At 41.1% G+C, this 12,749-nt stretch overlaps 1 protein-coding gene across 1 annotated transcript; it reads right to left on the bottom strand.

Annotated features, from left to right (window-relative positions):
• Positions 1-1,450: 1,450 nt before the first annotated feature.
• Positions 1,451-11,006, bottom strand: rps2 (ribosomal protein S2). Its single transcript, XM_068002841.1, has 7 exons — positions 10,840-11,006; positions 10,631-10,720; positions 10,103-10,210; positions 9,829-10,002; positions 5,655-5,814; positions 1,869-1,960; positions 1,451-1,571 (listed from the first exon to the last, which is right to left on the bottom strand). The coding sequence occupies exons 1-7, from the start codon at positions 10,969-10,971 to the stop codon at positions 1,491-1,493; spliced, it is 837 nt and encodes a 278-aa protein (XP_067858942.1). The 5' UTR covers positions 10,972-11,006; the 3' UTR covers positions 1,451-1,490.
• Positions 11,007-12,749: the final 1,743 nt, after the last annotated feature.

Genomic DNA, 12,749 nt, shown 5'->3' with positions numbered 1-12,749 from the left:
CTGAGGCAGGAATGGAGACAGGCGATGTTAGAGGTGGAAGTAGGCAGCGTTGATGATGGAAATGGGGCCAGAAGCTCAGTCAAATAGCACATCAAGGTTGCGAAGAGTCTGGTTCAGTCTCAGTGGCCAAGGAGAGGGATTGAGTTGGTGGCTGGGGAACAGAATTTGTGGCATGGTCTTCCCAATATTTAGTTGGTGTTAACTTTTGCTCGTTTAGTATTAGATGTCACACAAGCAATATGACAAATGAAACAATGGCAGGATCGAAGGAGGTGGTTGAGGTAGAGCTGGGTGTTGTCAGCATACATGTGGAACCTGATGTTTACAGATCATAGAATCATAGAAGTTTACAACATGGAAACAGGCCCTTCGGCCCAACTTGTCCATGTCGCCCAGTTTATACCACTAAGCTAGTCCCAATTGCCTGCACTTGGCCCATATCCCTCTATACCCAATTAACTGTCCAAATGCTTTTTAAAAGACATTGTACCCGCCTCTACTACTGCCTCTGGCAGCTCCTTCCAGACACTCACCACCCTTTGAGTGAAAAAATTGCCCCTCTGGACCCTTTTGTATCTCTCCCCTCACCTTAAATCTATGCCCCCTCGTTATAGACTCCCCTACCTTTGGGAAAAGATTTTGACTATCTACCTTATCTATGCCCCTCATTATTTCATAGATGATGTCACCAAGGGGAAACATGTAGACGAGAAATAGGAGAGCAAGGATAGATCCTGGAGGGACTCAAGGTAATGGTGTAGGGGCGTGAAAAGAAGCCATTGCAGGTGATTCTCTGGCTACGACTGGAATGGAACCAGGCAAGGTCAGTCCCACCCAGCTGAACGACAAAGGCATTGTGAGGATGATGTGGTCAGCTGTATCAAAGGCTACAGGCAGGTCGAGAGGGAGGAGGGATAGTTTACCACGGTCAGTCACATAGGATGTTATTTGTGACTCAGAGGGCATGAAGGGAAATAGGAGAGGAACTGGAGAAAGATGTGAGTTCAGGGCAGGGGAACCTCAGGGGAAGTTGGCTTGGTGGGCTAGGGGAAAGGAGCAAAGCAGCAGAGGCGGAGACCTATTACAAACTAGAGTGAGCTCCCCCACATGCAGAAATCTATAAGATTTTTAACCCCATTAGAAGTGGTTACTGATATTTCCATCTATGTCAAGGTGTAATAGAAGCCAGGTTGTCCCCCACCATCTAAGTTTATCAATTCCCACAAGGTGGAAGGATAGTTTATATTAAGGGAAGATCACATTGGACTTAAATTTGTTACTTACCCACCTAATGGTCAAGATTAAAAATGATTAGGAGATATTCAGCAACTACTTCCATTATAGTAAAATTTATGATCTGTTAAGCATTTTCCCCAGCAAAATTGTGCACACTTAGTGTATCAAGTTCTTTTCTACCCCTATCCAAAACAGAAAGAACACAAACACAAGATTGTAGATAACAGCTTTTATTTTATTCTTTGCATAAATGCTTATGTTGCTGGAGCAACTGCAGCTTGGGTCCTTTGAACAGACACACGGGTGTGAGTCTTGGCCAGATGATCAGTGAATTCCTAAAAGGAAAAATATAAACCTTTAGCATGCACTGAAGTACACAACATAATACACTGCAAAAGCACTGGCTAACTACACAAGCCAAACAAAATAAAGAGCTTGTTACCTAAAAGCTAATTCTAGAATATATCAAATTATAACAGAAGTGGCACCATGCAAGCCAAAAAAATTACCTCAAATGAATATGAAAATTATTTCCAAATCACCTCATACTTATATCATGTTTCACAAAGAAAAGTTCAGTCTCAGCAGACCAGTACCTGTCAGATTACATTTATAAAGCTGAATTCACTTACCTGGTAAGGGGCCTTGGTAAACACAGTCTCCTTCCAGAGATCAGGGGTCAGATAGCTGTATGTCTTGGAGATGGCATCAAAAGTAGCTTTAGCTGTAGGCAAGAAAATAATGCAAGTTATAGGACAAGTATTGGATTAGTCATGGTTTTCAAAATTACATAGAATGTACAGCACAGAAACAGGCCATTCATGAGCCTCCTCCCAACCTTCTTCATCTAACCTCAACATAACAGTCTATTCCTTTCTCCCTCTTTTTTTAATCTCACTTCCCCTTAAATGCATCTGTGCTAGTCGCCTCAACTACTCCTTGCAGTAGCGAGTTCCCACATTCTAAGTACTCTGGGTAAATATGTTTCTCCTGAATTCCCTATTGGATTTATTAGTGACTCTTATATTTATGGCCCCTAGTCCTGGTCTGCCTCACGAGTGGAAACATCTTCTCTACATCTACCGCATCAAACTTTCAATCTTAAAGACCTCCAACAGGTCAACCCTCAGTCTTCTCTTTTCTAGAGAAAAGAGCCCCTGTCTGTTCAATCTTAACTGATACATATAACCTCTGTTCTAGTATCATCCTAGTAAATCTTTTTTTGCATCTTCTCTAGTGCCTCTATATCCTTTTAATAATATGGAGACCAGAACTGTTCACAGTACTCCAAGCGTGGACTAACCAAGGTTCTACACAAGTTTAACATAATTTCTCTGCTTTTCAATTCTTTCACCTCTAGAAATGAACCCGAGCTTTGTTTACTTTTTTTAAAAAATGGCATTAACCTGCTTTGTTACTTTGTGATTTGTGTATCTGTACCCCCAGATCCCTCCACTCTTTACCCCATTTAGACTTTCCAAGGAGCATGTGGCCTCATTCTTCCTACCAAAATGTACCACCTCACTTATCTATATTGATAATTCATTTGCCAATTACACACCCATTCTGCAAGTTTATTGATGTCTTCCTATATTTTGTCGCAATCCTCCTAACTATACCCACAATTTAGTCATCCGCAAATTTTGAAATTGTACTTCCGGTTCCAGAGTCCAAATCATTGATGTAAATGTTGAACAGTGTCCATGGCACCGATCTTTGTGGAACACCACTTCCCACCTTTTGTCAGTCTGAGTAACTACCTTTAACCTCTACACTCTCTTTTCTGTTTTGTAGCCAGCTTGCTATCCATTCACTAAGGTTGGTCAAGCACAGCACACACACACACAAGTTTTTCATGTGTATCCCTTCATGGCCCCATCTCCATCCTGACTTTTCTTGTTATTTCAGTGTCTGTAGAATACTTTACTATTTTTTTATATTCCTTGATAATTTAATTTTGTAGTTTCTCTGCCTTCCTAATTGTTTTTTTGACTTCTTTCCTAACCTATTCGTATTGCCTTTTATCATCCTCTCCTTTGGTGTCTATGTACTTAATGTATGCCTATTTCTTTAGTTTCAATTTTGCCCATATTTTAGTGGGATATATTTCTCCTGGACTTGATTAATCACTGTTTTAAATGTTTCCCACTGCTGTTCTATTTCTTTGTCAGTAATTTTTTCCAGTTTATTTTCCACAGCTCTATTCTCACTCCCTTAAAATCAGCCTTTTTCCAATTTATCACTTTGGTCTTTGTCTTATTTATGTCCCTCTCAATCTTTATCTTAAACCTTATTATGTTGTGATCACTTTGGCCTAGACATTCCCCAATAATTACTTATCTGTCCCGGTTCATTTCCCATTACTAGATCCAGCAGTGCTTCCTCTCTTGATGGGCTTATTACATACTGAGTAAGAAAGGAGTCCTGCAAACCATTACCTACTTCTTGCCAGTTTATTTGGAGGTAGTTAAAATCTCCCATAATTATTATTCTATGTCCTTTACTCATTTCACATATTTGCTTACATATTTCTTCCTCCACCTCCTTTCCACTATTAGCATGATCAATCCATTCTCACCTTTCATTTCAATCCATATGGATTCTGTTTCTATCCTTCAGTTAGTTATGTCCCTTTTTCTATTGCCATTATGATATCTCTAATTAGTACAACTACTCTTCTTCCTTCCCCATTTTTTCTGATTATGTTATAATCTGCAATATTTAGTTGCCAGTCCTGTTCTTTATATAGCCATGTTTCAGTTATTCCTACATCTAGTTCCTCGCTATGGATTATTGCCTCCAGATCCCCGTTTTATTTTGGACACATTGCTGTACAGGCAGTTTAATTCATCTTTAATAGTAGTTTCTTTTACTTTATTTTTGACATTCCTTTTATACTTCTGTTTTATAACAATTTGTTTCTTGCCCATTTATGTTATCTTTATTCCTTACCCTGGTCTGACCTTTACACTCATGTTTCTTTTATCTTTAGGTTTTTGTTATTACTACCAGATCCCCCTCTCCATCTTGCTAATTTAAAGCCTTATCTACAGCCATATTTATCCTTTCCGCAAGGGCACTGGTCCCATTCCAGTTCAGGTGGAGCTCCTCCCTGTCCCAGTACTGGCGCTAGTGTCCCATGAAATGGAACCCCTCCTTCCCACACCACTCACCTTTCTGATCAGCCTATCCCTAATAATACATGGCTCAGGTGGTCATCCTGAGAATACTACCAGAGGTCCTTCTTAAATTTAATTCCTAGTTTTTGATGTTCCCTTAGCAGAACCTCCTCCTTGTTCTTCCTTATGTCATTAGTACCGACATGGACCATGATCCACCCCCTCCCTTTCTAAGTTCCTCTCCAGTCGCTCAGAGATTAAATAGAATATACAGCAGAAACAGGTCGCTCGGCCCAACAGGTCCATGTCAGTGTTTATGCTCCACACAAGATGTCCTTTACCCTTGCATCAGGTATGCAACACACACTCCTGGACTCTGTCGTGACTGCAGAGAACACTATCTATCCCCAATTATAGAATCCCCTATGACTACAACTTTATTCTGATCCTTTCTCATCCCCAGACTGCATCATGCTCTACGGTGCCATGGTTAACATTCTGGACATCTTCCCTGCAGCCTTCATCCTTATCCTCATCCTCACCGATATCAAGTACCTCGTACCTGTTGGAAAGGACCAAGTGTCTGGGGGACCTTCTCTACCTCTCCTAAGTTCCCGCTACCCTTCCTACAACTGTGCTTTCCTGAGGCATGGCACTACTCTGGCAAAAACTATCTGGATATTCTTCCCTGACACTAGTTTATTTCTAGGACTAATAGAATCACTTGAAATCTAGATTATACTTAATACATGAAGTTAGCTTGATTTTGAAATAATTAGTATATAGTCCCTTGGTCACATAGCACCTCCTTCCCTCTCTGCACCTAATTTCCACACTCAAATTCCCAGTTGAAAATGAAACTTCAAAACTGGTGTTGAGCTTCAAAAAGGAACAGATAAACCACACAGAAGGTCTAGCTGCCGTGCATTACTCCATTTATTTCTCTCTCATAATACGCCAATTAAACCACCAGGAGGTGAAATTGTGCAGAGCTGAGAGGATGCAAAAGTATGAGAAATTTATTTTGTTGAACACAAGCACTAAAGTCAAATTCAGTTATTTAAGGAAGTCAGCTATAATCAAAATGGCCTTACAAGTACTACCCCATCACCTTTTCAAACTGACAATTTTAGACAAGTCGACAGGTCCTTGCTCTACCTTCAAACACAACTAATTCCACAGGTCAAATACTCCTCGTCTAATACTTAATTTGCCTCCCCGAAACAAGTACAATACAAAGATTGCTATGAGTGTAGCAGATAAACTTTTGCCCTAACACCAGTTAGGAATCTGACTTACCAAAGTTGCCCAGTGTGGCCGTGCAGCCTCTGGCTGAGGTGTAGCAGTCGTCAATACCAGCCATCTGAAGCAGTTTCTTGGGTACAGGGGCCGAGACAATACCAGTACCACGGGGTGCAGGGATGAGACGCACCAAAACTGAACCACAACGGCCAGTCACCTGAAAAGATGACATTCAACGTGCAAGAAATTAATATAGCATTTAGTCAATACACTGAAACTGGTCCCAAATAAACAATTTACACATTTTCCCCCACTTAAATGATGAGACCCTATACATAATTGGCAGTTCAACTTTGTCAATTCCCATCAATGCAGAACCAAATGACATATGCAAAGATATCAAGCCATTTCTTGCAAAAGATTTTGATATCCCTTGCAAGTTTCAACAACAATTTTTTACAATTATATTGGGAAAAAGAGGGTGGTCAAGAGCAACGTGGACCCCTTAAACACTGAATGGTGATAGTGTAAATGAAAATAAGGAAATGGCAGACACGTTAACTAATTACTTTGCGTCAGTATTTACAGTAGAGGAACGCCAGACACCCCAAGGAAACTAACTTTGAATCAGGGGTGGGGACTCACCATAATTAATGTATGCAAATTAACAGTAATGAAGAAAATAATGGCACTGAAGAGTGACGAATCCCCAGAACCAGATGGTTTCCATCCCAGGGTTTTAAAGGAAGGTGAGAACATTGCAGATGCCCTAACTATAATCTTTCAAAGTTCTCTATTCAGGAACCGTTCCTTTAGATTAGAAAATTACACATCACTCCGCTATTTAAAAAGGTGAGGGAAACCATGGTGATAGACCAGTTAGCCTAACACTTGTTGTCGAGAAATTACTTGAGTCTACAATTAAAGATAGAATGACTGAACACACTGAAAATTTTCAGCTAATCAGAGATTTGTAAAGGGTAGGTCATGCCTGACAAACCTGATTGAATTTTTTTTGAAGGTGACTAAAGTAGTAGACAGGGTTACTGAAGGGTCAGTAATCAGAGGACACAGATTTAAGGTGACTGGCAAAAGAACCAGAAGCCACATGAGGAAACATTGTGTTTTAAAACGCAGAGTTATGATCTGGAATGCACTGCCTGAAAGGGTGATGGAAGCAGATTCAATAGTAACTTTCAATGGGGAATTAGACAAAAAATTACAGGGCTATGGGGAAAGATCAAGGGAGTGGAACTAATTGGATAGCTCTTACAAAGAGCTGGCACAGGGACGATGGGCTTTATGGCCTCCTTCTGTGCTGTACCATACTATATTATGTTTATATGGACTTCCAGAAGACATTCGATAAAGTCCCTCATAAGAGACTGTTAGCTAAAGTTGAAACTCATGGAACTGAGGGCAAATTATTGACCTGGTTAGGAAATTAGCTGAGCAGAAGGAAACAGAGTAGGGATAATGGGCAAGTACGCAAATTGGAAGGATGTGACTAGTGGTGTCCCACAAGGATCTGTATTGGGGCTGCAACTATTCACTGTATTTATTATCAATTTAGATGACAGGATAGAGAGCCAGATATCCAAGTTTGCTGATGACAAAGATAGGCAGCACCGTAAGCAGTGTAGATAGAAGCATAAACTTAGATATTAATAGATTAAGTGAATGGGCAAAACTATGGCAAATTGATTTCAATGTAGGCAAGTGAGAGGTCATCCACTTTGGACCTAAAAAGGATAGATCAGAGTACTTTCTAAATGATGAAAAGCTCGAAACAGACTTAGGAGCCTATGTACGTAGATCATTAAAATGTCATGGACAGGTACAAAAAAGGGCGCAGAAGTTACACTACAGCCCTGGTTAGACCACACCTGGAGTACTGTGTTCAGTTCTGGACACCGCACCTTAGGAAGCATATATTGGCCTTGGAGGGAATGCAGATTTGCTAGAATGATAAAGCTGGACTCCAAGGGTCGAGGAGAGATTACACCATCTAAGGTTGTATTGCCTAGACTTTAGAAGACCAGGGGTGATTTCACCAAAGTTTTCAAGATACTAAGGAGAACTGAGTTCCTGTGTCTACCCGATTTCAGGAGCGAAGTTTGGAAACGCTTCTACACGCTAAGGGTGGTAGAAGTTTGGAACTCACTTCCGCAAACAGCAGTTGATGCTAGCTCAATTGTTAATTTTAAATCAGATTGATAGATTTTTGTTAAGTAAAGGTATTAAGGGATATGGGACTAAGGCGGGTATACGGAGTTAGCTCACAGATCAGCCACGATCTCATTGAATGGCAGAAGACAACATGGCTAAGGTATTAAATGAGTACTTTGCATCTGTCTTCACCAAGGAAGATGCTGCCAAAGTCACAGTAAAGGGGGAGATAAATGAGATACTCGGTGGACTAAAAATTGATGGAGGCACGAGAAAGGCTGGCTGTACTTAAAGTAGATAAGTCACCCAGTCTGAATGGGATGTTTCCTGGTTTGCTGAGGAAATTGCAGAGGTGCTGGCCATAATCTTCCAAACCTCCTTAGGTACAGGGGACTGGAGAATTGCAAATGTTAAACCCTTGTTCAAAAAAGGGTGCAAGGATAAACCCAGCAACTATAGGCCAATCAGTTTAACCTCGGCGGTGGGGGTGCTTTTACAAATGATAATCCGGGACAAAATTAACAGCCACTTAGACAAGTGTGGATTAATAAAGGAAAACAAGCATGGATTTATTAAAGGCAAATCGTGTTTAACTAAATTGATTTGAGTTTTTTGATGAGGGCAATGCAGTTGTTGTGTACGTGGACTTTCAAAAGTCATTTGATAAAGTGCTACATAATAGGCTTGTCATCAAAACAGAAGCCCATGGAATAAAAGGGGTGGTGGCAGCAGGGATACGAAATTAGCGAAGTGACAGAAAACAGAAGTGGTGAACGATTGTTTTTTGGACTGGAGGGAGGTGTACAGTGGTGTTCCCCAGGGGTCAGTACTAGGACCAGTGCTTTTTTTTGATATATATTAATGACTTGGGTGTACAGGGCACAATTTCAAAATTTGCAGATGACATAAAACTTGGAAGGGTAGTGAACAGTGAGGATAGTGATAGACTTCAAAGGGACATAGACAGGCTGGTGGCATGGGTGGACACATGGCAGATGAAATTTAATGCAGAGAAGTGCAAAGATACATTTTGGTAGAAGAACAAAGCAATATAAAATAAATGGAACAATTCTAAAGGGGATGCAGGAACATAGAGACCTGGTGGTATATGTGCTCAAATCTTTGAAGGTGGCAGGACAGGTCGAGAAAGTGGTTAAAAAACATACGGGATCCTTGGCTTTATAAAGAGGGGCATAGAGTACAAAAGCAAGGAAGTTATGTTGAACCTTTTGGTTCAGTCACAACAGGAGTATTGTGTCCAGTTCTGGGCAATGCACTTTAGGAAGGATGTGAAGGCCTTACAGATGGTGCAGTAAAGATTTACTAGAATGATTCTAGGGAGGAGGGACTTCAGTTACGTGGATAGACTGGAGAAGCTGGAGTTGTTCTCCTTAAAGCAGAGAAAGTTGAGGGGAGTTTGATAGAAGTGCTCAAAATCATGAAGGTTTTAGATAAAGTAAATAAAGAGAAACATTGGTGAAAGGGTCAAGAACAAGGACACAGATTTAAGAACCAAAGGCAATGTGAGGAAATTTTTTTCCTCTTTTACACGAGTAGTTAAGATCTGGAATGTACTGCATGAAAGGGCGGAAGCAGATTCAAACATTGGCTTTCAGAAAGGAATTGGATAAATACTTGAAGGGGAAAAAATTTGCAGGGCTTCGGGTAAAAAAGCAGGGGATTGCTCTTACAAAGAGCCGGCATGGGCTCAATGGGCCGAATGGCCTCCTCCTGTGCTGCAACGATTCTATGATACTAACAGGGTTGAGGAACTAAATGGCCTACTCTTGATCCTATTTTGCAGATTCCAGCAAAACTTTCCATCATAGTGTACCCTATACACATCTACTTACTCCCTCACTATGCTGATGCAGCCAAAACACAAAAGGACGAACCAAGGCAATTGTTTATTTGTGCGGAACCATGTATTCTCTATACCATTTCTACAGGTCATTACGAAAACTGCAGCTGTTTAACTAAAACCTTATTATGTTGCTTCACATTCACTGCTCGAACAAATTTACACATTATACACAAAGCATTCACCAGTATTTGTGCTTACCTTGCACGGTACGGTGTGTGGTTTTCCAATTTTGTTACCCCAGTAACCCCTCCTTACAGGGATGATCGACAGTTTTGCCAGAATGATAGCTCCACGGATGGCAGTGGCTACTTCCTTAGAACACTTGACACCCAATCCAACATGCCCGTTATAGTCACCAATAGCTACAAAAGCCTGAAAATTAAGAGTACTATTAAAATTCCAAACTAAGAATTAAGATAATTCATGCAGGATGAAGGTATGAAGAATTGTTTGTAGCCAGATGAAAACATACCTTGAACCTTGTGCGTTGACCAGCACGGGTTTGTTTCTGCACAGGCATGATCTTGAGAACTTCATCCTTCAAGGATGAGCCCAGGAAGAAGTCAATGATTTCAGACTCCTATACAAGAAAAGCATTAAACACAGATTAATGTCTTGCATGCCTACTGTTAAGGGTGGATTATTAAAAAAAATGAATAGCGAGGAGACTCAGTCTGCCACAAAATATTGTGATGCCTGATATCTAAGGCATCACCAGATTGACTTTTGATTCTTCCATCCATTACAAAAAAAAGGAAATCAATGCACAAGTGGTTTTTTGTTAATGTCACCTGTTACAGAAGCTGGATATACAACTTTTGACACACATGCAACCTATTCTACACCTATGGTAAATTAAGGAGCGACACTGTCTCAAAATGCCTCATTATCCCGAATGAAGGAGCTATGGCTTTTGTAATGATTGAATTACTGATCTGCTCAATCCACCACTTTCACCAGGAAGGCTTTAAACAGTGGGGGTGATCTTGAAAAATGTTACCTTGATAGGAAGGGAGAAGAGGTAAATTTCCTCCAGAGTCTTGATCTTCATATCCTTTACCAAACGCCCAAGCTTGGTTACTGGCACCCACTGTGGAGAGGGGAGGGAACACATTTCAGGACTACAATAGCAAAACAATAAATTTGAGATTTTAACTATATATAAATTGCAAAACAAGTTACATAAACATATGCCAACACGTATCTTACCTCCTTATCCTCAGCTTTGCCACGAGCACCACGGCCTCTGCCACGTCCCCTACCGCGGCCTCGGCCGCGCCCACGGCCACCGGAGCCAAAGCCACCGCGGAAACCTCCCCTACCACCGGCGTCGTCCGCCATTTGCTGCAAAATAAATTAACGACTTTTAAGGGAGGAAAAGCTTCAGTTGCAGCACATTTATATTTCAGAAGCATTTTAAGGAACACCAACTTCTGACACAGATGCTGTTTGAATCACCGCTTCACATTATGGGCAGTTTCCACAGCACCTCTATCAACTAACACTGTACGTGCACAAAAACACATTACTGATAGGCTGTTAGCAGTAATGTCAGTATGTCACATACAGATCATGAATCCATTCTTACACAGCACTTCCTGCTTTTACTAGAGTGCAAATTGTAGCCTGAATCTGGAATTCATGCCCTATTACCATTATCTTATAACATGTCAATCTTGAATTCCATTAGGCCACCACCCCATAACCTAGGGAACTGGAATGCACTGCCTGAAAGGGTGGTGAACACAGATTCAATTGTAACTTTCAAAAGGGAATTAGATATATACTTGAAATGGAAAGATTTGCAGGACTATGGGGAAAGAGCAGAACTAATTGGATATCTTTCAAAGAACCGGCAAAGGCAAAATGGGCTGAATGGCCTCCTCTACTATCCTACTCAACATTAGCTGATAAAAGACATGCATTTATAAAGCCCCTTTCATGATCTCAAGACATCCCAAAGCACTTAACCAAAGTACTTTTGCAGTGCAGTCACTGTTGTAACGTAGCAAACATGGCAGCCAAATGGCACACAGCAAGATTCCACAAACAGCAATGAAACACTGACCGTTTAACCTGTTGTACTGATATTGGTTGAGGGAAAAATATTGGCCAGGACACTAGCAATAACATCCCTGCCCCTCTTTGAAATAATACCACAGGATCTTTTACATCCACCTCAGAGGGCAGGCTCAGTTTAACACCTCATCCAAAAGATGGCACTCCTGACAGTGCAGCACTGCATTGGCATGTTAAGCCCAGGTTTTTGTGCTCAAGTCTCTGGAGTAGGACTTGAACCCACAACCTTCTGACTGAGGAGAGTTCTACCAACTGAGCCACAGCTGACACTCAAGAGCCCAAACCTCAAGTCTCACTTCACAACTGTAACCCTTTATTCTTGAGAATCACCTATACACCTTTTATTTCCGTCCTGTACATTATAATGCACTACTCGTAGACAGACATGAACCTAGTTCAGGCAAAAGCAACATTTCTGCTCTTAGTCTTGAAATATCTTTCTCAACGGCCCACTGAGATTAAATTTCCACTGATTTCACTATGTTGTGGACTTCTGTAACTTCTAATAATTCATGATCAATTTATTATCTCTCTCACAAATTCAGAGAAAGGACTGTTGCTTCAGGAGTCATATCTTGCAGCTGCCCTTGACCAGACACAGCCAGTACATTCTGGTCTTCCAATACCAGAGAACCCACGCCGCCCATCGCCATGTGGTTAGCGGGGATCAACTCCAGGCCCCACTCGGGGACACACCATAACTGATTCTCATTTTACTAGAATTAGGCTTGATTTAAAAGTGAATTTTATCTGGAAAAAATTGTTAAAGAACAACCCGCTGCATTAGAGCAAACGCGGCCGCGAATCCCGGGAAAGCCGCGGCCTAGCCTGCGGTGGAATCCAGGAATCCGCCAACCACAAAACTCTCCATAATCAATCGATTTCATATCAAATACACAAAATAGCCACACAAAACGCTTTATTATCAGCAACTACATGTTCGACCACCTAAAACTGACGGCCTCAAAGGCGGATGGCTGTGATTTTAGACCGATTGCCAACGCACAAATCCACGATACTTACGTGATGATTTTCAATAG

Source organism: Heptranchias perlo, chromosome 22, assembly GCF_035084215.1.
Source record: "Heptranchias perlo isolate sHepPer1 chromosome 22, sHepPer1.hap1, whole genome shotgun sequence".
Taxonomy (NCBI): domain Eukaryota; kingdom Metazoa; phylum Chordata; class Chondrichthyes; order Hexanchiformes; family Hexanchidae; genus Heptranchias; species Heptranchias perlo.
This window is presented reverse-complemented; position numbering and strand designations above follow the sequence as displayed.

What these genes read in the sequence shown, in the direction of transcription:
- rps2 (XM_068002841.1), bottom strand. Translation starts at nt 10,971, where the DNA reads ATGGCGGACGACGCCGGTGGTAGGGGAGGTTTCCGCGGTGGCTTTGGC. An exon ending in GCAAAGCTGAGGATAAGGAG is followed by an intron (nt 10,721 to 10,839) that starts GTAAGATACGTG and finishes CCCTCTCCACAG; the next exon opens with TGGGTGCCAGTAACCAAGCT. An exon ending in GTCAACGCACAAGGTTCAAG is followed by an intron (nt 10,003 to 10,102) that starts GTATGTTTTCAT and finishes CTTAATTTTCAG; the next exon opens with GCTTTTGTAGCTATTGGTGA.